A 22,287-nucleotide genomic window follows, 5' to 3' on the forward strand; every position below is an offset into this window, starting at 1 on the left:
TTTTTTTTTTTTTTTTTTTTTTTTTTTTTTTTTGACTGCACTGCGTGGCTTGTGGGATCTCAGTTCCCTGACCAGGGATTGAACCTGGGCCACAGCAGTGAGAGCCCAGGATCCTAACCGCTAGGCCACCAGGCAGCTCCCTATTTTGAACTTTTATATTGCAGTTCACGAACATTTTTATTTTGTCAGGTTTGTCCCCTGCATAAAAGTAGTTACAAGTACATGAAACTGCATGCAAGCGCATTAAAAAGTACATCCAGGGGCTTCCCTGGTGGCGCAGCAGTTGAGAGTCTGCCTGCCGATGCAGGGGACACGGGTTCGTGCCCCGGTCCGGGAAGATCCCACATAGTTTTAGTTTTATCGCACTGACCTCTTTAAGGGAAATTGAAGAGCTTTCACCTTCTTTTTTTAATCTTTTTTTGTTTGTTATTTTTTTACTTTTTTTCTTTTACCTTCTTTCTTGAAGTCCAGTGTCTTTCATTCATTCAGCTGTGTATGAAGCACCTACCGTTCATTGATTGATTCCCCTTTGTTGCAAAAAGAATTAAGAAACTAAGACCTAGTAGTTGGCACGTACTGTGCTGGGGAAAAGAAAAGCGACTCAGAATGATCCATGGTCCTTAACCCTGAAGGACCCGTGGTGTATTCTAAGCCCCTTTGAACAATTTGGACAAATCATGATAGCAGAAGTTTGGGTAGTTTGGAAACCTGAGGACTCCAGATTTAGTGAACGGGCCAAAACTTCTGTCCTCCTGCGTTCCAGTTGGATGTCATCCAAGTTGCCACTGTCATGCTTTCATTGCTACCATCCTTCTGGAGTCTAATTGAGGAAAAAACCCACAGCAGTGTTACACAGTAATAAACTGTAGTGACCAGTCTCTGTGCTCCTATCCCCGGGTCCCCTTCTGCGCCCCCTACCCCTAGCCTTGCTTGAGTGTGTGACTGTCACGACAGCCAGCATCTGCAGATCTTCTTCAGAGGACTGCCCTCAGACTGCTGGCGCCCATCCTGTCCATACCTGGAAAGTCACAGCCCCCGGGACAGCCCGAAACCAATGACTTACCTGTGATCCCAGAGGCTCCGTGGTGTAAGTTTCCCACCAGAGTCTCCCTCAGGACGGCCTGTAGCCACCCCTGCTGGGCTGACCTGAGCAGGTTCCTCTCCTGTCTGACCTGCTTCCCCCACTCCCTCACTGGCCTCTCCTGGGAGCAGTTCCTTATTGAAGTCCCTCATTTCAGGGACTGCTTTGGGGGAACGTGACCTAGGTCACAGGTATGTGCAGTGTTCAGGGAATGAGTATGTATGACAAATACTAAAAGAACCTCAACCGCTTCCTTCCTCAGTGTCCAAAGAAAGCTGCCTTTGCTTCTGCCCCTCAGCCCTTTCTGCCGGCACTGAAGGATTCTTGTCATTGGTCTGCTCTTCTAGGTGACCCAGAGGCCCAGCTCGCATAAGATGAGATGTCTTTTCCGAATTAGCTTCGTCCCAAAGGATCCAATTGACCTTTTAAGGCGAGATCCAGTTGCTTTCGAGTATCTGTATGTTCAGGTACGTGACAACCAGGGCATGTTTCATATTAACATTGTGGGATGAATTAACTGTGGGGTTTTCCCCCCTGAATTCTTGCGTTTGGGATCTTCTCTCTCTTCGTCCCTCAGCCCAAGCTCAATGTATTATAAAAGAATTCCATGGTGCTTTTTTCTTATTGTAGTATAGTTGATTTATAGTATCATGTTAGTTTCAGGTGTACAGCACAGCAATTCAGTTATGTTATATATATATATATTTTTTTTTTTTTTTTTTAAAAAAAAATATAGGTGATTACAAAATACTGACTGAGGTTCCATGGTGCTTTTTAAATTTTCACTTTTGATTTTGAAATAATTTCAGCCTTATGAAAAAGATGCAAGAGTAGTAAATGAGCTCTTTGATATCCTTTACCCAGATTCACCAGTTGTTACCATTTGACTACATTTACCCTATCTTTCGTGTGTGCACACGTCCTCCCCTTCCCCCATCACACACGATTTTTTTCCTAAACCATATGAATGTCAGGTACAAAAACCATGCTCGTTTACCCCGAAATATGTCAGTATATTTTCTATTTATGAGAACATTTTCTAATATAATCATCATACAATTAACGAAATCGGGAAATTTAGCACTGATCCATTTCCATTATTGGATCTACAGTCTGTGTCCAAATTTTGCCCATTGTCCCAAGAAAGGTCCTTTATACCAATTTTTTCTAGGATAAGATCCACTCCAGGATCTCACTTTGCATTTAGTTGGCATGTTACTTTAGTCTTCTTCAGTCTGGAGCATGCCTCAGCCTTTCTTTGACTTTCACGACCTTGACAGTTTTGCAGAGTGCTGATCAGTTATTTTGTAGAAACCTCTCGATTTGGGTTTCTCTGGGGTTTTCTCATGATCAGATTGAGGCTCTGCCTTGGGGGCAGAAGAACAACATGAATGACTCCATGCCCTCCTTAGTGCATCGTATCAGGAGGCATGTGATGTCATTTTGTCCCCTTCGTGGTAAGGTTCACACTGACTCTTGTCAACATTCATACTAATTGATGTTCTCCAGAAGTTACCACTTTTCCTTTTATAGTTAATAAGTAATTTGTGGAAAGTCACTTTGCAACTCTCATTATCCTTTTACCTGTTCATTTTAGTATTCGTTGATGATTCTTGCCCAAATATTATTGCGATGGTTGAAAATGATGATTTGTCTAATTCCATTATTTCTTCTTCAGTTATTTGTTGGCATTCTCCTGTAAGAAAGAGTTTTCCCTTCTTCTTTATTTACTTATTTTGTTTATTCATTTATTTGGTGCTTAGATTGTTCTGAAATACCGTGATATTCATTGTAATGGAATTATTCATTTCAAGGCAGTAAAACTTTAAGAAGATATATCTTTTGCAGACTGTCTATATCTGATTCTGGGATATAATTTTCAAAAAACAAGACTTCCAGAAATGAGACGCTTTGCTGTTTATCCCAAAGGGAATTTATCTGCTTGATATTTAGGCGATGTTCCTATATTTCTCTATAACTGCTTCCCATTACTCTTACTTAAATTCCCAATATAATCACATCAAACAGTAAGAGCCCACTTACCTAATGCTTAAGCATCTACATTAGAATTACTCAAAGAGGTTGTAAACCTTAATGTAACCTTCCCCCACAAAGAAAGGAGAAAACACTAGAGTAAGGCCAAGAAAAACGCTCTCTTTGGCTGGGGGATATCTGTATAAGCCAAAGGTTGCTGGAGCCCTAAGTAAGAAATAAAAAGCAAAGAACGTAGGAAAAAGAAAAATAGAAGAAACATTTGTTAACTCTGGGTAGTTGATATGCTGGTGTTTGTTTTACTATTCTCAGTATTTTCTTGTATATTTCAAAGCCTTTGTAATCTTTAAAAAGTTGGGTGTGAAAAGAAAACAGAAGATGGCAGAGAGATGTAGACAAGATAGATGTCAGAGATTAGGAACAGTGACATAAATTAAATGGCAATAAGCCCTGGAGAACAGAAATTCAGTGGGAGGAGAAAGAAGCAGAACATACTAGAACATTCCAGCAGATGGGGGCACTCAGGGAAAGGCCTGTTAAATGTTCCCCACCTCAGTGGTCTTTGGAGGAGACTGTGGTATTTACAACTCAGAAGGATGATTAGTGTTTATGAAGATAACCCGGAGTCATCCGAAAAAGGCAAATCGTGCCCATATACCCTGTTTATCAAATAAAGAAATGTGCATTACACTTCACTCCATTTTCTACCCAGAACAACGAACTTAAATGTTAAACTTTTGGTTACCTGGGTTACAATATCCCCTGTTCCCCAGAGGCCAGGTAACCCAGACCTGACTGCACGGGACAGCTTGATTCTCAGCTGATCTATTACTGCCATCTTCCCATATTCCTTCTGAGAACCAACCCGGGGCTCTGCCACGGCAACTCATGTCACGTGCTATGTTTTTAGCTTGTTAGTTGCAAATAAGTAGTTACAGGTGCCGATCAGCGTGTGGCTGTAGAGCGCGAGATGCATTCAGTTGTCATTCTCTATAATTATACACTCATCCCATTAACAAGATGATGCTTTAAAGCCATTTACTTGGCTTCTGTTTGCAACATCACAATTCCGTTGCATTTCTAAAAGAAGAGCCCGGTTGCGTTTGTCCTGGGGAGGAGAGACCTTTTAAGTAGCCCAGGAGTAGTGCTAAGCACTTAAGGTGTTTGCTCAAATCTAATGCAGTTCATGGAAATCTTTCTTATTCAAAAGACACATCTTTTCTACCTGTGGGGCTGTCCTGAGAACAGGAAAACCTGTCCAGGGCTCTTGCCCTGGGACTAGCTGAAGACCAAAGACATTTCTGCTTTCCCCGCTTGGGTGTTGCACAGGTGGTGGATTAGCTATCCCTTCAAGGAGTAGCCAGCACTGGGGGAGGAAGGGGGGAGCCATGTTACGGTGGGCGATAGCGGCCAAAATTAACCTACCATCATCTCATATATCCTCCACTGAGAATAGGAAATGAAAATTTCTTGGACTCAGACCCTCTGTCTCAAAATGCCTTGTATCACAGAACGTGCAGTAGGTCTAAAATTACATATCTGTGTAGCATATGTCAATGGGCCTGTGAATGGTGCTGTGTCCGAGTGTTGATTTTAAGGTACTAAAAAGATGCAATAAAATTAGCGTGGAGAACAAGAGAGGAAACAGAAACAGTGTCTATCACGTTACACAGACAAAAATCAATTCCGCCTAGTGGGCTCTTAATGAGGGCAGTGGCCATTGACAAGCCATGACAATGACCACAGAGGTTTCGATAGTGATAATGTATAAGAATCTCCTAGCCATTAATGGACCATGAAGTATTTTAGAGATTTCAGCATATATAATAACAGTAAACCCTAATAATCCAGACTGTTCTATTTCATAATTATAATAAGCTATGCTGACATTTAGCTGTCCACTGTCTATTAAAACAACGATGGTTAAACCAATTGGTAAACAGGATGATAAGGCTACAAAATGTTTTCAAACACTTTAGCAGTACTGGTTTCCTTTTTAATATCTCACATATTCATTATAAATGAATTTTTGTAGGTCTAAAGCGGAGTCTGTCGAGACCTCTGTTTAGCAAACCAGTGACCGCCATTTGTGTGTATAAGTATATTTTAAATAATGTACTTGAGAGTAATAAATGCATAATTTGTACCAAAAATATATATAAGTCAGACATCACACTAGTTCTCCGGGATCAGTCTGAACTAATTATATAATGTAATTAAGTGACTAATCACCTTGACAAAAGAATCCACTCAGAAGTCTGGTTTTAAATACAGGGTATAACAGGGTGGGAAAAAACAACGGCAGTCACAACTCTGAGGACAACTGATAGTGATGAGTCACCTTTATAAAGCACATTCCATTTTATGAAACATCCTTGCAGGTATGCTAGCAATCTTGAGAGTTAGCTGTTGTTAGCCCATTTTTTTTTCAGATAAGAAAACTGAGACTCAAGAGAGATGAAGTGCCACATCCAAGGTCATTTGATTGGTAGTTGACAGAGCCTAGGATCCAACTTGGAGCTTTTGTCTCTAAATTCTACGCTAAAATCCTGTTTCAAATCTGTCATGCAATAGCAGTCCTAGAAGAAAGTGATCTGTCAAAATGGTTTACCGAAAAACTGGTTCTTTGAGTGCGTGTTATGGCCTGGCACTTTGCCAAGAGACTTGCCCACCCTCATCCCTCACGAGACTATAAGATGACCCTATCTGGACCCTCAAATCCCCAGTACCCCATTGTAGACAACCCTGGGCTCCTGGAAATAACTGGTAAACCCAAGACTAGCAAAACAAAATGGCAGCTTCCCTCAGAGCCACCCTGTCTCCTGCCTCTAATCAGACCCACTTCCAACAGGAGTAGAGTGCAGTCCCGATAGATGTAGGATTTTAAGGAAAAACGAAGGTGGAAAACCACGTGAAGGACGGAGGGAAGGAAATGTGGCTTCACTCTTGGGGCTGAGGGATGGGCTGAGAGGCAGGCACCCAGAGCAGGCAGGTAGGGTCCCAGGGGGACGTATCCGAAGGGCAAATACTGTATGCAGAAACCGTATGGGGCACATGTTCCCATTTAGTAGAATCAATACATGAAGTGGTCGTAAAGGTACTTATCTCAGAAAGGAGCCAAACAAATCCTGATACGGTTTTTATTTGAAATCTTTTGAGGACAAGGCAAAGAATAAAGAAGGGAGAAAGAGGCTAAATGTATTTTCTAGCCCAAGAACCTAGTTTCCAATAACGAAAATAAGTAAACACATGCAGAGTATACTTAAGCAGCACCGTGCTTCCCTCACCATTCGGCTCAGTGTTTGCTCCGTGCAGGAGTGAGAATGGCGCCCTCAGACCCTTCACTTGTGGTCCTGGAGGGCTTGACACGTTACAGTAGCCTCTCAGCCCCTCTTCAGTCTGGCGCTCACCCCAAACCCTGCGAGGTAGGTGTCACCCTTTTACATGTGAACAAACTAAAGCCGAGAGACTCCCTCAAAGTCTCAGTGGGGGCAGTCACCACTGGAACGGACTGACGATTTCAAGAGCCACCCTCCACTGAGTGCGCCAAGGCGCTGTGGCAAAGCGTGCATCTCACCTCATCCTCACCACCCTTTCCACTCCGGCCAAGTCGTTGGTATGAATCCCCATTGCACAGATGAGTAAACTGAGGCTGCAAGAGCGAAGTAAACTGCTTGAAGTTTATGCACAGAGGTAGCCATTGGTAAAGCCAGGACCCCGAGGCAGGTGTAGGTCCAGAGCTGCTGCTCTCCATCACCTTGCTCATTCTACCTCCCCGAAACCGCTCTGGATGATAGCAAGAGGGTGACATTGATGATGACAGCTCTAAACATGTATGAGTGCTTCCAATTTACCAGATGGAATTCTGAGGGCTTGTTAACTCACTTAATCCTTGTCACAACCCTGCGAATGGGAAGTATTATCCCCAACTTAAAGAAGAGGAAACGGAGGCACAGAACAATTAAGGGCCTTGCCCAAGGTCACGCGGTGAAAGTAGGGAAAGAGGATTCTTTCCTCTTAAAGTGGAAAAAGAGAATTGGAACTCAGGATTCCAATCCCGGCAGCCTAGCTACAGAAGCCACATCATGCTACTAGGGCTTCACGTGTTCAGTCGTGGCACCTGTGCTTGGAAACTCCATTCCTAAATTTCTCATTATTTTTACAAGAAGCTAAATATTTAAATAGCAGCTCGCTCGTGATGATGTTGAATGTGTGTTCTCTGTGTTTGTGCGTGCACTTAAATACTGACTCGGTTCCAGGCAGCGGTGAAAATGTTTCCACATTTAGCCCCTTGCCTTGGAAGTGAAGGTGGGACAGTGGGGAACGCCCGTCACCTGTCCCTCTAAGGCAACGCAGTGCATCCTTTGACAAGCTGCGCCCTCTGCTGGTCTCTTTTCAGAGTTGTAACGACGTCGTTCAGGAGCGGTTTGGGCCGGAGCTGAAATATGACATCGCCCTGCGGCTGGCGGCGTTGCAAATGTACATCGCAACCGTGACCACCAAGCAGACGCAGAAAATCTCCCTCAAGTACATTGAGTAAGTGTTGACTCTCGGAGCCATTTCGGAGACAAAGATGTTGCCTCCTTAATGCCCAAGGGTATTTTTGATGTGTATGTCTATTTCCAAAATTGATGTTGTTTGTGGCAGAGCATGTGTTAACCAGAGGCAAAATATATGAATACTCTGTTCATGTTCGGTGGAAGACACCATTTCTTACCTAGTCCACCTTTAGAGAATTGTGGTTAAATTGAGGGTCACATTTAAAATGAAGCATACATTTTTAAATTCCTGAATGAACTTGGTTCTAAAGCAAGCTTTGGTCTCAGCACTCTTCAGACATTAAGCTGTTTGATTCCCAAAACCTCCCTATGAAGTCAGTAGGAGTGTAGCTCCGTTTGACAGATGAGCAAGCTGAGGCACAGATGGTTAAATAACTTGCCTGAGTCACACTGGCTATTAACTAGAGGGGGTAGGATTCGAACACAGGCGGTGGGACTCCACATCGCGCTATAGGTTGTGTGATCATTTGAAGACCTGTGTTTAGAAAATGGTGTGCGTAACCAGAGATTACTTTTAGATGATCAAAATGCAGTATACAAAGTAATTCTTTGAGTCCTAATCAGGAAGGATGGTAGTTGTAATAAAGAACTGCGACAGCGTGGGAAAGGATGCCACACAAACTTTGTTTCATGAATCAAATGCTGTTTGGAAAATAAATGCCTTCTCTTGCTGAATATGGCATCTACAACAGCAGTATACTACCTCTTTAGCCAGAAAAGATCCCCTCTTCTTAGAAAAAAGCAGTTTATGTTGCCTTCAGTTGATGAGCTTATATAAGAGTCATCCTTTAAAAGAGAACCCTCTGTCTCCCGGTCTGTATGCTTCCTGTTGGAAGGTGATCCAACAGCCTAAAGCAGCCACCATTTTCTTAATCCTGGCAGCTCTAATGCTAAGAAAAAAGAAATACTCATGTTTCAAAGTTTATGGTGGGGCTGAAGCCTCATCTCCACGTAACACTACAGGCCTTAGCGTCTGCTCTGTCTCCACCTCCAAGTGGCATATGGCTGATTAAAACTCCACATCCCAGAGAAGCTTCCCGTGGGCTGCCTGTAAAGCCTTTCTGGGTTCCCCAGCACCAGGTCGTCCCCCACGGAGTGAAATGGTTTCTTCTCGATGGGTTTGCGAGCCTGCGTTTGGGAAGATGAGAGCTCCAGGTTGCTGACCCCCAGTGCCCCTGATCTTGCCACGCTCCATTCACCTGTCACTGCCTAGGGACAGATCCTTGTGTGCAGTTTGAGAACCCCAGGCCTTCCAATCTCAGTGCACTCCTTTTTGCAGATGGTTTGTCTCTTTCTCTCTTGCCACACATGCCAGGACTAGAGCCCGAGAGAGATTTGGCTCACAAAGAGGTCTCGCGCTTGAGTGGATCCATTCACACCCTCATCCATTCCCCTTTCTGAGGATCTTAGGAACAGGTGAAACTGGATCCCACTTGAAAAGGTGGCCTGCACAACTTGAGATGATTTTCAGACAACCGAAATGCATTTCTGTTCCTACTTTCTGTACCCACATTTTACCAGGTTGAGCGTGGTACAATCAAAAACTTCCAGAGATAACTAGCTTGCCTAAGAATCTTGCAGAGTCTATGATGATTAATTAATGTTCTCATTAATTCATTCATTCACCCAACAAACGTTCATTGAGCATTTTATGTGATACAGTAATTCCCCTACATACAAACGAGTTCCGTTCCGAGAGCGCATTGCTAAGTCCAGTTTGTTCCTAAGTCCAACAAAGTTAGGCTAGGTACCCAACTAACACAATCGGCTATATAATACTGTATTATAATAGGCTTATAATACTTTTCACGCAAACAATACATAAAAAACAAACAAACACAAAAATAAAGAAAACATTTTTAATCTTACAGTACAGTACCTTGAAAAGTACAGCAGTCCAGTACAACAGCTGGCATACTTTTGCGGCTGGCATCTAGTGAACAGGCGAGAAGAGTTAGTGACTGCAGGAGGGAGAGGAGGTGGGAGATGGTAGAGCTGAAGGATCGTCAGCAGTAGGACACGGAGGGCCAGCTGCCATTTCACTCACGCCTGACGTTGATGCAAACACATGTTCGCATCTTTGAAAGTTTGCAGCTTGGAGGTTCCTATGTAGGGGACTTACTGTCTGTATACTAAGAGAAAAGAAAATATTGTAAATTATAATCTTAACCTTTGAAGAATTTGTGATCTGATTATAAAGACAAGACATAGAATGAAAAGTAATGATGTAAAATAATGATACAAGTAGAATTACAGGGTACCCCATAAGGAGTGCCAAATGATGGGTAAAAATGGTAAGTCCAAGTTGAGGAGAAGGAGAAGGAAGAAAGCAGTGATCACAAAGAAACACCATCTTAACTAGTGAAAAGGGTGTGAATGGTCAAGTGGGGGAAAGCTGTCTTCCTACCCTTCTTTAGAGAGGATCTGGAGCCGGAGAAATAACCAGAACCTTCTCGAAAGTCTTCACATAATTTAGAAGATTCTGGTTGGGCACATGACCAATCAGGATAAATTTCCTAGAATTCAAAATATGGAATCTTCCTAGGATAGGGTTGTAGTCACTGTTGGGAACATGGGCTCTTGGCAAGAATATACTAACCCAGGCCCATTTGTTGGCTTTTTTCCTTGTATATCCACACCTATGAGTGATGTTTTCATCTCTCTGTCAGTACCAGACATACTTAAGGGTCCTGAACCCTACCCTGACTCCATACCAGCAACCCCCTCCCCTCCTCAGCAAGAAATGTTGACGGAAGGAGTTAGATAGATACTATCTGGGTGGGAGAAAAGAGAATTGTGTGTTTCTGGAGAACACCATTGATGAGGGAGATGGGGAGGAAAGAATAGTTTGGGAACATGAAGGAGTTACATTCATCCTTCTAAGAGAAGACAGAAAGACAGAGCATGGGCAGACAGGGAGAGGTGACAATGGGAATAAACAAAGGGATGGAGAGAAATTGGTGTTGGAAGTACAAACTCAGATATGTGAATGAACTCTAAGAGACTCAGAGGTGGGTTGGATAAAGTGTCTGTTCAATTTCCATTGGCACCAAATGCCTCAGTAGCCTTCTCTCTGGAGAGTGAAGAATATATTTCTTTTAAAATGCAAACATATGGATTAATGATCAAATAGTATGTTTCCTGAATATAAATTAAAAGTTGCTTCCATAATTGGGGACTTGTCTCCATTCCCTGCCTTACCAAGAGTTCATTTGTTCCAACAAACATCAGAGTGCCATTTTGTCTTAGATATCTAATCATCACAAGAATGTGAAATTAAAGATATGCTCTTTATTGCAGAAAAGAATGGGGATTAGAGACTTTTCTTCCCTCTGCTGTGCTGCAAAGCATGAAAGAGAAGAACATAAAGAAAGCACTTTCACACCTTGTCAAAGCAAATCAAAACTTGGTACCACCCGGTAAAAAGGTATCACATTTGCATCTTAATAGAAAATGGATTTTAAAAAGTGAGGCTTGCATACATTTTTAAAAATGTTTAAAATTAGCCCGTGCATAAAATACTTAGCACCAGATTTGCAGAGGATGTAACACTATATAACCTTCTTTTTTTTAACTATTAACATGTTTCTAAGACTAAATGAAAGATAGGTATTCTAACGGAGGCCTATTTATTCCTTGTAAGCTACAGACTCCTTATTGTACGGTTTGTGTGGCGTTCACGTGTGCATGTAGGAGAACCTTGCAAAGCCTCTGAGACCTTGGGATTAGAGGATAGAATTGCAAAATATTTTCATATTTTCATCATATTTTTGCTTACTTACCACTCAGACCAGCTTAAGTGCACAGCAGCCAGTAAGGGTTCCTGCAGACTAGATGCCACATGAATTAAACCAAGGTTTGTCTACCTTGGCTCTGTTGACGTTGGGGACCAGATCATTCTTCGTTGGAGAAGAAGGGCTGTCCTGTGCATTGTGTGATGTTTAGCAGCGTCGCTGTCCTCTACCCATGAGATGTCAGTAGCGCCCACCCCCTCAATCGTGACAAACAAAAATGTCTCTGGACTTTGCCAAAATCACCCCCAGCTGACAACCACTGAATTAACTCTTACTTTTAGAAGATAAACTTAGTTGTGTCATTCACCATCATTAGTGTTAAAATCTCCTTTTTTTTCATCAAGTAAAAGAGATACAAAGGACATTTTAAAATATACTGTTGGTCAGAATAGAGAGTTACGTTTATTGGTAATAAAAGCACAGGGTTTCAGGAACCAGAAAGAGAAGGAGCCTTAAAATCCAGGACCTATAAAATTGGAGGCAGTCTGACAACCCAAGAACAGTTTCTCAGTGATATCAGCCATAGAAACGTGTGTGACTCTAATACAAATCATTTGTGTGGCTAGTTCTTTGGTCTTTTAGTATCTGATTTTAAGTCCTTTTTACTGGCTAACACATACTTATTTCCGCTCCCTCCTCACCCCCAATGACTTTTTTAAACGTGTGATCAGCTTTGACACACTATCAGCCACCTTTGACTTACTTCCCAGTTTCTGTAAGCATTCAGCTTATGGAAATATAGCAGGATGTCATGGGTCAAGATGTTCTAAGTATCAGTTCTGACTTGCCCAAAGCTACTTTCTTTTAATTGACTTGGTGTGATTTTCTTCCAAGCCTGGCCCACTGGTTTTGTAATAATTTGGATAACTGCTCTAAGGTCAGTCTATCTGTCACTGTCCTTCTATAACGGTCATTTTTTTTCTAGTTAAGAGTGAGTGGTTTGATTTCAAATCAATTTGCAAAGTGCTTTGGATTTTTGAAAGAAGTCGGCTGGATGATTGGTTCTAAACTACAATTATATAAAGGATAGCACATTGAGGTACGGTTGACAAATGAGTTGGCAAGTTATCTGCAATTGAAAACAGAGTTTTACAGTCCTTGCTACTTGATGTTCTACACCTCGTTGGAAAATTTCACCTCTAACAAACTTTCCTGGCACATTTGGTATGAAATGTGGACTTTTTTTCTTTCTTTCATTTTTTTAATTAAAAAAAATTTTTTTGAAGTATAGTCGATTTAAAGTGTTTCAGGTGTACAGCAAAGTGATTCAGTTATACATACATATGTGCGTGTGTGTGTGTATATATATATGTATGTATTCTTTTTCAGATTCTTTTCCATTATGGTTTACTATAAGATATTGAGTACAGCTCCCTGTGCTATACAGTAGGACCTTGTTGTTTATCTATTTCATGTCTAGTAGTTTTGTATCATATTTTAGATTGAAACGTGGACTTTTTTCAATCAAGTACTTTTTTAGGATATGGGAATCTGCATTTTTAAGTCTTCATAAAGATCAATTTTACCTGGATAAAATTTCATTTGTCAGTCATTCATGAAACTCAATAGATTCTTAGAATTGAATCAATGGATTCTTGGAATTGAATTCTTAGAGTCATTTCTTGGAACTGACCTAGATAGTGAGTTCAAACATTTCCACAATGATTGGTGCTCAGAAAGTTCACTTTCCCTGGAAACTTGCAAAGACTGGAAGAAACAAGATGGGAGTGAAGAGCCCATTTAAAAGGCTTTCTATGGATTGCAGGTGTGTATTCAAAACAGCTCCCACAAACTCTGCACGCACCCATTGCAGTGGAGAATTCTATCATCTCATTCTGACTTGTTGAATGCTCTGGCCCAGCAAATCCATATTTTTCTCCCAAAACGAAAAGATTTAAATCTAGATGTCCTGTTGCAGCCCTTGATCAGGAAACCAAATACAGAGCAGTTTACTTTCATTCCTCATGAAGAGCCCTTGTCACACCCCATCTGTTGGCAGTAGAAGCATCCTTCTCGTTTGCCCTTGTTTTCGGCTGGTGTCCAGCCGGAACACAATCACGCCCGATGGAGTGAACACCTGAGGTTTCTTTTCTCTCCTCAGCTCTCCGCACTTCAAGCCAAGGTCCATTATCTCAAGTTCCTCAGTGACCTTCGACTGTATGGGGGCCGTGTGTTCAAGGCAACATTAGTGGTAATTTCTTTTCCTTGCTTTTTCATGGAAGCCACAGAGGCCTGCAAAATGTCACTGTCTAGGCTGTCTTGAATGAGCTGTCTGATGACAAAAGCAAATCAGCTGTGAATCTTTTCCAGCCCTTATTTCTAATTGACTGCACCCCAGTGTGAAAATATCAGAAGAAACGTTAAGCTAGATAATGCCACTGCAGAATGCCCTGGAAAAAGAAATGTGGAGAGCCGAGAGAATGCGCTCGCACAATGGCCTCCTTTTAAGTCACTGGGCCAGAATGATTTAAAAAATCCTCATTTCTAAAAGCTTCTCATGATAATGAATATATGTGCTATGATAACATTTACTTTCTACATTATTCATAATTTTATCAGAGCCTCGCTGCAACCATATATCTGGTTCTTCTAATTGGATGATTTAGTACAATGTAACCCAGGAATACTTTCTAAAGAAAATGTAATCTTATAAAAACAGACTCTCAGGTTCAGCTTTGCGTGGTGCTTCAGAGGTCTAGTATTTTTATTTTTATTTAATTTAATTAGTTTACTTATTTATTGGACGCACTACTACGCGACTTGCGGGATCTTAGTTCCCCGACCAGGGATTGAACCCAGGGCCCCGGGCAGTGAAAGTGCGGAGTCCTAACCACTGGACCTCCAGGGAATTCCCAGAGGTCTAGTAGTTTTCATATTTTGTCGACGTCTCTTTCTCAGCAGGCAGAAAAGCGCTCAGAAGTGACCCTCCTGGTGGGGCCCCGCTACGGCATAAGCCACGTGATAAACACCAAAACCAATCTGGTGGCTCTTTTAGCTGACTTCAGCCACGTCAATAGGATTGAGATGTTTACTGAAGAGGAGAACTTGGTGAGGGTGGAGCTCCATGTGCTGGACGTGAAGGTAAGTCTTTCAGACACTGACACGTGGCCTTGAACGTGGCCTTGCTTCCTGATAGTGCTGCAGATATTTATAAAGAGGCAAAATGTCAACATGTGCAGCGCATGGAAGGCGCCACGGGTGCAGAAAAAGTCCACCCAACTCAGGTGTGAGGGCTCGAGTCCTCACTAGACAGCTCTGTGGTTGGGGGACGAGTCACTCTCTTTCTCTGGGCTCCATTTCTTCATCTCTACGTGAGAAAGCCAGTGAGTTCATTTCTAAAGTCCCTTCCGGCTCCAGAGTGCATGAACCATACATGGAGAGTAGGAGACACGTCTCCCTACTTACTTTCTAGAATCTGTGGCTCTTGTATAGAGTCCGGGAGATTTTTCCCAACTTTGTTCAGAACCCCCTTTCCCTTTTGTTAGGTTGCATCCATATGTGCTTACTCTTTTGGAAAAACTGAGTATTTTAGTCAATCTGTCTTTTCATGCTATAGCAATTAGTGCTGGCTGAACATCTGGCCCCTTTAATATCACGGCCATTTCATTTGAAACAACTATCTGAGATTGTCCTCAGAGGGCAGACATTTCCTCCCCAAACAGAAGTTGACAGGAAGTAATCCAGGTCCCCTGTCCCTACCTTCTTGTCCCGGTATGTAATAGATGAGTCATTAGATTTTGGCAGCGTTAATGTATCTGATGTTTCTAGAGAGAAAAGGCACTGGATCCAAAGAGACACAGTGAGTCCACAAAGGAAACAGGGTGACCCAGGACGAGTGCTCTGAGAACTCCCCCTACCCCTAACCCGCTCCCAGCCTCATGCCCACCAGGGCGTGGGAGGGGCGGATTTGAGAGTAAAGGAGAACGTGGGAAAGGGCTTCTGCATAGCCAAAGGGAAGCCTCAGTGTGCTGTGCAGCAGGAAAAGATGAGCGTGAAAGGGCGAGCGTGCCGCTCAGGCGCGCTGGCCGTGGCCCATGGCGTTCCGTGGGCTGAATCCGGGGCGTCGCCCTTGACTTCATGGCAAAGAAAGTCCAAGAGGAGACTTGGCGTGCCTGTCCCGGTCCATAACCGAGGATGCTGAGAACAATAGCCTGTCATGGAAAACAGGCGGAAGAAAGGGTATATCGGGTGCAGTCATCACAGACCTGATAACAGGGATAATCTGTCTCCAACAGAAATGGGTGACAAGACCCTATGGGTGGTTTCCTGCCTACTGAAAAGAATTGTGGGGTGGCTTGGAGGGAGACCACAGTTGAAATGGAAGGAAAAGGCAGCACATCAAGTACTATAGGGGCTTTGGGTGGAAATTAGGTTTCACCAGCCAAGGCCAGGGTGCTACCCATGGCAGTGAAGGCAAGAGGCCTGTCATCTCGCTGTTTCTGTGCCTCTCCGGGTGTCTGCTTGTTCTTTGCTCCCTTATTTCCCTCTCACTTTCTCTCTCTTTCAACAAGAACACACCAGCAAGTCCACCCTTCCTTACTCAACGAGGATAATTGCTTCCCTATATGCCCAAGATCCACGTCCAGTTATATGGTAACCTCATAGTTTCCAGAAAGTTCTGGCAGGGCCTTTTCTCAACTCCCATGTCTGTTTTGCCCTCCTCTGAATTTACAGTTTCTTTTAGAAGCGTCATTTTCCTGGATCTCTTTGACACTTTTCATTCAGTCTTAGCAGTAATTTCCACTTGATTTTTACTTTGCTTCAACACGAATTTTCACCACGAACCCAAACTTAATCTTCCTGTAATTTTTTTTTTCAGATGGCGGGTTCACAACTAGTAACTGACTCCTTAACTATGACTTTTAAAAATATTAACTATTTGGAACAAAGCCAGTCTTTTTTTTTTTTTTAATCCATTATGACTTGGGAAAGGTTCCAAATGTCTAGCCTTTCAAAATGTTGTCACCTGAACGTTTTTCAGTCAGGCTCTCTGTTATACCTGTCCTTTCCCCCATTTGCGTTTCTTCAGTGAAACAGTCGCTCCGAAACTTCGTTTGTTCACATTCCATAAGCACAAACGTAGTCGTTGTCCCTTGAGGGAGGTTATTAAGGAGGGATGGTTTTAACCAAAACATTCTCTTTTGTGTAGCCCATCACGCTCTTGATGGAATCTTCCGACGCCATGAACCTGGCCTGCTTAACGGCTGGATACTACCGGCTGCTTGTGGATTCCAGGAGGTCGATATTTAACATGGCCAACAAGAAAAACGCAGGGACCCAGGAGACAGGTATTCTCTTCCTAAACTCACGAGGCACCGACCTCCCGTCCCCACACCACCAGACAACAGTGAAAAGGATATTTCTTGAAAAGTTAAAGCTGTACACATAAAACCATCTAGTGTCCAAATTTAACACAAAACCCTCCAATTACTTCTGATTTGGTCTAGATTTTTTTAATGAAGATGTTGATTTTTCCATCCTATTTTACACATCACTTGGCAATGTTGGGTGCATGCTTCCAAAGCAGTGATTGAATTATTGTGAAGGGTGTAGGCCTCAGCCTATACGGCTAAGTTTTTACTGCCTCATTCTTCTAGAGGTGAGTCAGGGCACAGAGAACTAAGGATGGAATGCCCAGTAGGGGTTGTGAGCCCCCAGCTTTAGGGCTGGTCCCTCGTTAAGGTTCCAGGATTCTGGGAGCCTTACAACAGGAAGACTTGAGAATTGCCCGGCCCTTGGACTTCGGGCTCTAGAAGGGACCCTGGAAGCCCTATAGCTTTTTAGCTTTTTAGCAGAAGCGTCAAAATGGCAAAGATCAAGTAATTCATCTCAGCGACTTGACAGGGAGAAATAGCTCCAAAGTGAGGAGAAGCAGGGCTGCAGCTGTTGAACTGATAGTCCCTTTGAGGGTGGACGGTTTTTATTTATTTTAGAACTTTTCGTTTTGGAAGTTTATTTTATGGAAATAGAGTTGATTTACCGTGTGTTCATTGCTGCTGTACAGCTGTTATCCATATATACACATTCTTCTTCATACTCTTTTCCATGATGGTTTATCACAGGGTATAGAATATAGCTCCCTGTGCTCTACAGTAAGACCTTGTTGTGTATCCATTCTATGTATAATAGTTTGCATGTTCTAGAACCTTTTTCTTCAGTGTTTGAACTTTGTCCTCCATCTGTAGTGGACCCTCAGGAAATACGGCTGATGGACAGACCCTACCATTCAAGCCAGAGCTACTGACCCATGAAAAAGTATTATCAGGGGCTCCATAATTAGGGTTTCTTTTAAAAGAAAGGGAAATTCTTAAGAACAAATTTTGTTGTCGCTGTTACTGAGAGAAAAGGGGGAAAGGAAAAAGAAGGGGAGGAAGATCCCCTAGTTTTAAACTTAGCAGAAGACAGAAATTATTCCATGGATATATAGTAATATGTAGCTAGGCACACACACAGACAGACTGGCATGCGGTTTATTGTGACGGTTGGTTAAGTGGAAACAGTTGCTGTCAAAGGGTAAAGGAAAACCAGAGAGAAAGAGAGGTGAGCAAGGTGTGCTGGACGGCAGCTGGGACTTGCGGCTAGATTTCATCCCACCCCACCTCGAAGTGTCTGTTGCTTCTAAGAGACACAAATGGTTAAAAATGAGTAGGTTCAAAAAGGAGGTGGTAAATATTTTTACGACCACATGTTTTCATTGAGCGAGGAGATTTAGAGCAACTGAACGCTGACGCTTGAAATTCTGAAGAGCAGTTCCACAATTTAACACAATCCTTTCACATTGGAAAATCTTAAATCTTAAAACCGTAAAGTTTCTTGTGAAAATCAAACCTTTTCTCCATGGACCGTTAAGATTGTATGGGTGCAAGTAGAAAGCCAAACCTACCATTCTACAAATGGTTACAGAACCGAGGGCCCTCAGTTCTGTCCACTTTATATATAGTGACTCACAATGTGATGTTGAATAAAGTTTCAAGAGGCAAAAACTTAGTTCCAAAAAGTTACTGTGGAGAAAGACTGGAACTTCAACCTTTCGGTAATTTCTCTCGGTTCGACAGTGAGAATGAGGGTGAGGGCACGTGTTCCAAATAGCACACGCAAGCAGGAGTGCGTGTGTGCGTGTGCGTGTTTAATAAGGGAGGACAAGTGCGAGAGATGGCACACTCCAAAAAAGCAACTGGTTGACCCAAGCAGAGCTGCAGCTCGGGACTTAGCATCCTCTCATGGCTGAAAGGGCTCCCTTCTCCTCAGAAATTCCCCAGAGATCTCCTGAGACTCAAAAACTATACAGAGCAAAGTCTGTTGAGGCCAGCTCATCCCTAGAAGGAGACATCCTTCTGTGTTTCCAAAATCATTCCAGGAGCCAAATCAGTACACCCTCCTGGAAGGAAGCCAAGAGTGAGTATGTATTTTCTTCTTGTCTCAAATTGATCAAAGGCCTTCGTCAAGCTCTCTAACCAGGAACAGTAAGCCCCTATTTCTTCTTCACTATCTTGAAAATTAACCCTTCAAGTACTTTCAAAACCCCTGCACCCACACAGCTAAGCATCTCTGAGCCTTAGGAAAGTCTATTAACTGTGCCCTTTAGCCTGCTCACCTGTTCAGTTTTCTTGTTGGTCTAAACCAGGGGTGGGCAAAGTATGGCTCATGGATCAAATCTTGTTCTTGTGAGTAAAGTTTCATTGAAACTTGTACATTGTATTAGGTTCCTGGGGCAGCCGTAACAAAGTATCACAAGCTTGGGGACAACATAACAGAAACTTGTTCTCTCACAGTTTGGGGGGCTAGAGGTCCAAAATCGAGGCATTGGCAGGGCCATGCCCCCTCCAGAGGTTCCAGGGAGAGTCTTTCTTTGCCTCTTCCTGTTGCTGTAGTGGCCATCAGCATTCCTTGTAGCTGCATGACTCTAGTCTCTGCCTCTGTCTTCCCACGGTCTTCCCTCCTTCTCTGTGTGGCCCAAATCTCCCTCTGCTTTTCTCTTATAAGGGCACTTTCCATTGGAATTTAGGGCCCTACACAGATAATTCGGGGTGATCTCATCTCAAGATCCTTAATTATATCTGCAAAGACTCTTTCCAAATAAAGTCACATTCTTAGCTTTTCGGGGGGGGTCACCATTCAAGTCACCACATCCACTTGCTTATGTGTCATCTGTGGCTCCTTTCGTGTTACAACAGCAGAGTTGAGTAGTTGCTCAACTGAGCTGTTGACCCACAAAACCTAAAATATTTACTATCTGGCCCTCCCTTTACAGAGAAAATTTGCCAAGCCCTGGTTTAAACCCAGAGCTGTCTCACAACTTTGCTGAACTACTCTCCCTCCTCCCAACAATCGACACTCGTCTCACACACACACACACACACACATACACACACACACACACTCACTCACTCACTCACTCACTCACTCACTCACTCACTTACTCACACAGAGCCAGTCATAATCCATGTCATTGTTAATAAAACAGTGCTGAACCCTGACAGGTGTATCTGTTATAAGGTAGCTCGTAAGTATGGCTGGTGTGTAACTCAGTGTCTTCAAAATTTCATCTTTACCTGCTCTTCATAAAAATACATGTATTGAATAAAATGCCTCGGAACATTGCGCGGCATTGAGTCCATTGTATATTTGGGAGAGAGCCAAAACCTCTTCAGTAAAACTGATTTTTTTCCCCTATCTCTTGTATATCTGATTTCAGTATTATTCAAACTTGGGCCAGAGGGCAATTTGAGGAAACAAATGGGACAATTTGTGACCCTAACATTTCCTCAAAATGTCACCTCTGGAATTGACAAAGCAATATTGACACAATGACTTGCTGCCCTGTCTTGGTAAATATCAGAGCAAAATCTCCACAGCCGAATTCTCTATTGGAAGACTCTTGAAGATCAAACAAAACAATGAGATTTAAATTAGAGTTTTGCAGTTTTGAAGAACAACAAACAAATCTTCAGGAGTTTTCACGATACAAGTAAAAATGGAAATTCATCGAAGTATTAACTATGCGTAGAAATAGCAGAGAGGGTGCATTACCTGCGAATGCTCCACCTTGTACATCCTACCTGTGTGCGTGTGTGCTTACAGGCACGCGTACTGGCATTTATGTGTAAAAAATACGCACACCCACAAGGACAGGAGAAGGCTAAAGAGAGAAGTTTTGGTGCCACCATTGCAATATGTAGTATTCTAGTTTTTATTAATATACATTATATGTATATATTTATTATTACCTTATCGTTACAGTATTTCCTAAAATACGTGGTAGAAGTATGAGGATCCTTGACCTTCTCTTAACTCAATGAGGGAAAAGTCCAACATCTCCCTATACAAAGCGGGAAATGTTAGCTCTCACTTTACAAAGAAAAGGGCAATCTGTTTTCTGGAATAACAGCCTATTGGACTATCGCCTTTAAGGATTTTTAAAGGCATGTTGTATATTCACATTTATAGACATAAATGAGGCCTTTTAATGCTAGAATCAGAGATCAGATGGAAGTAAGCTGTAGTTCCCTACTCTCGGATGGTATTCTGTTTTATCAAATAGCAATTGTATTTTCTGCAGTATCAATTCTCCTAACCAAGAAATCCTTGCACCTGAAGCCTAAATCGACCGCTACCGTATTTGGAAAGCTGAATGACAACCGTATTCACAAAAGTGGTGCTACAAGCCATTAAGTTAAGAAACAGAGACAAGGCCCCCCAGAAACCAGACAGCACAGTAATGTGTCTTTGCATGACTCTTTCTCTTTAGGAACTGAAAATAAAGGAAAGCATAACCTCCTTGGCCCAGATTGGAACTGTGTACCCCAAGTGACCACATTCATTGACGAAGGGGAGCAAGAAGCACAGATAACATATATAGATGCGAAGCAGAAGGCAGTTGAGATTCCAGAAGGCACCTTGTGTCCAAAAGACCACCACCGGCACTTGTACATGGACAACACCTATAACTCAGACGAACTCAGCCAGCAGCTGACCCAGCCGGGAGATGCTCCGTGCAAGGCAGACTACAGAAGTCTAGCTCAGCGGTCCCTGTTGACTCTCTCAGGACCAGAAGCTCTAAAGAAAGCACAGGAGCCTCCAAGAGGAGCTAAAGTGTCCTTTATTTTTGGAGATCTCGCCTTGGATGATGGTATCACTCCCCCGACTCTCGGCTATGAAAGACTGCTGGACCAGAGTCCAGATCTGCTGGAGAAGCAGAGGAATCTCTACATCAGCGGTGCCAATGACACGAAGAGCCTGGATCTCACTCCAGACGCAGAGGGCATCCAGTTCGTGGCCAATTCTGTGTATGCAAACATAGGCGACGTGAAGAACTTCGAGGCTGCCCAGGGCATAGAGGAGCCCCTCTTGCACGACATCTGTTACGCGGAGAACGCCGACGACGCGGAGGACGAGGATGACGTGAGCTGCGAGGAGGACCTCGTGGTGGGAGACATGAACCAGCCGGCCATCCTCAACCTGTCTGGGTCAAGCGATGACATCATTGACCTCACGTCCCTGCCCCCGCCCGAAGGGGACGACAACGAGGACGACTTCCTGCTGCGTTCCTTGAACATGGCTATCGCCGCGCCTCCACCTGGCTTCAGAGATAGTTCCGACGAGGAGGACTGTCACGGCCAGGCCGCTCCCTTCCTGGGGGACAAGGAGGCAGGCGGCACCCTGCAGAACGACGAGATCCCCGTGTCCCTCATCGACACTGTGCCCACCAGCGCCGAGGGCAAGTGTGAGAAGGGCCTGGAGAGCGCCGTCGTTTCCACGCTGGACACTCTAGAAGCTCTGTCCGTGTCAGAAGATCAGCAGCCCAGTGACAATTCAGGTTCTTTCACGATTGTTACATTTATTCACTGATAGCCATATCATT

The 22,287-nt window shown here is 43.2% G+C and overlaps 1 protein-coding gene across 1 annotated transcript in view; it reads left to right on the forward strand.

Annotated features, from left to right (window-relative positions):
• FRMPD4 (FERM and PDZ domain containing 4) overlaps positions 1-22,287 on the forward strand; it is a 179,315-nt gene that overhangs the window by 152,465 nt on the left and 4,563 nt on the right. The window contains exons 8-14 of the mRNA XM_024760054.1: positions 1,429-1,548; positions 7,473-7,609; positions 10,933-11,059; positions 13,528-13,617; positions 14,325-14,507; positions 16,576-16,714; positions 21,175-22,242. Of these exons, the coding sequence (XP_024615822.1) occupies positions 1,429-1,548; positions 7,473-7,609; positions 10,933-11,059; positions 13,528-13,617; positions 14,325-14,507; positions 16,576-16,714; positions 21,175-22,242 (1,864 nt within the window). The remainder of the gene's footprint in view (positions 1-1,428; positions 1,549-7,472; positions 7,610-10,932; positions 11,060-13,527; positions 13,618-14,324; positions 14,508-16,575; positions 16,715-21,174; positions 22,243-22,287) is intronic.

The sequence above is a fragment of the Neophocaena asiaeorientalis genome, unplaced genomic scaffold, assembly GCF_003031525.2.
Source record: "Neophocaena asiaeorientalis asiaeorientalis breed wild unplaced genomic scaffold, Neophocaena_asiaeorientalis_V1.1 scaffold295, whole genome shotgun sequence".
NCBI lineage: Eukaryota > Metazoa > Chordata > Mammalia > Artiodactyla > Phocoenidae > Neophocaena > Neophocaena asiaeorientalis.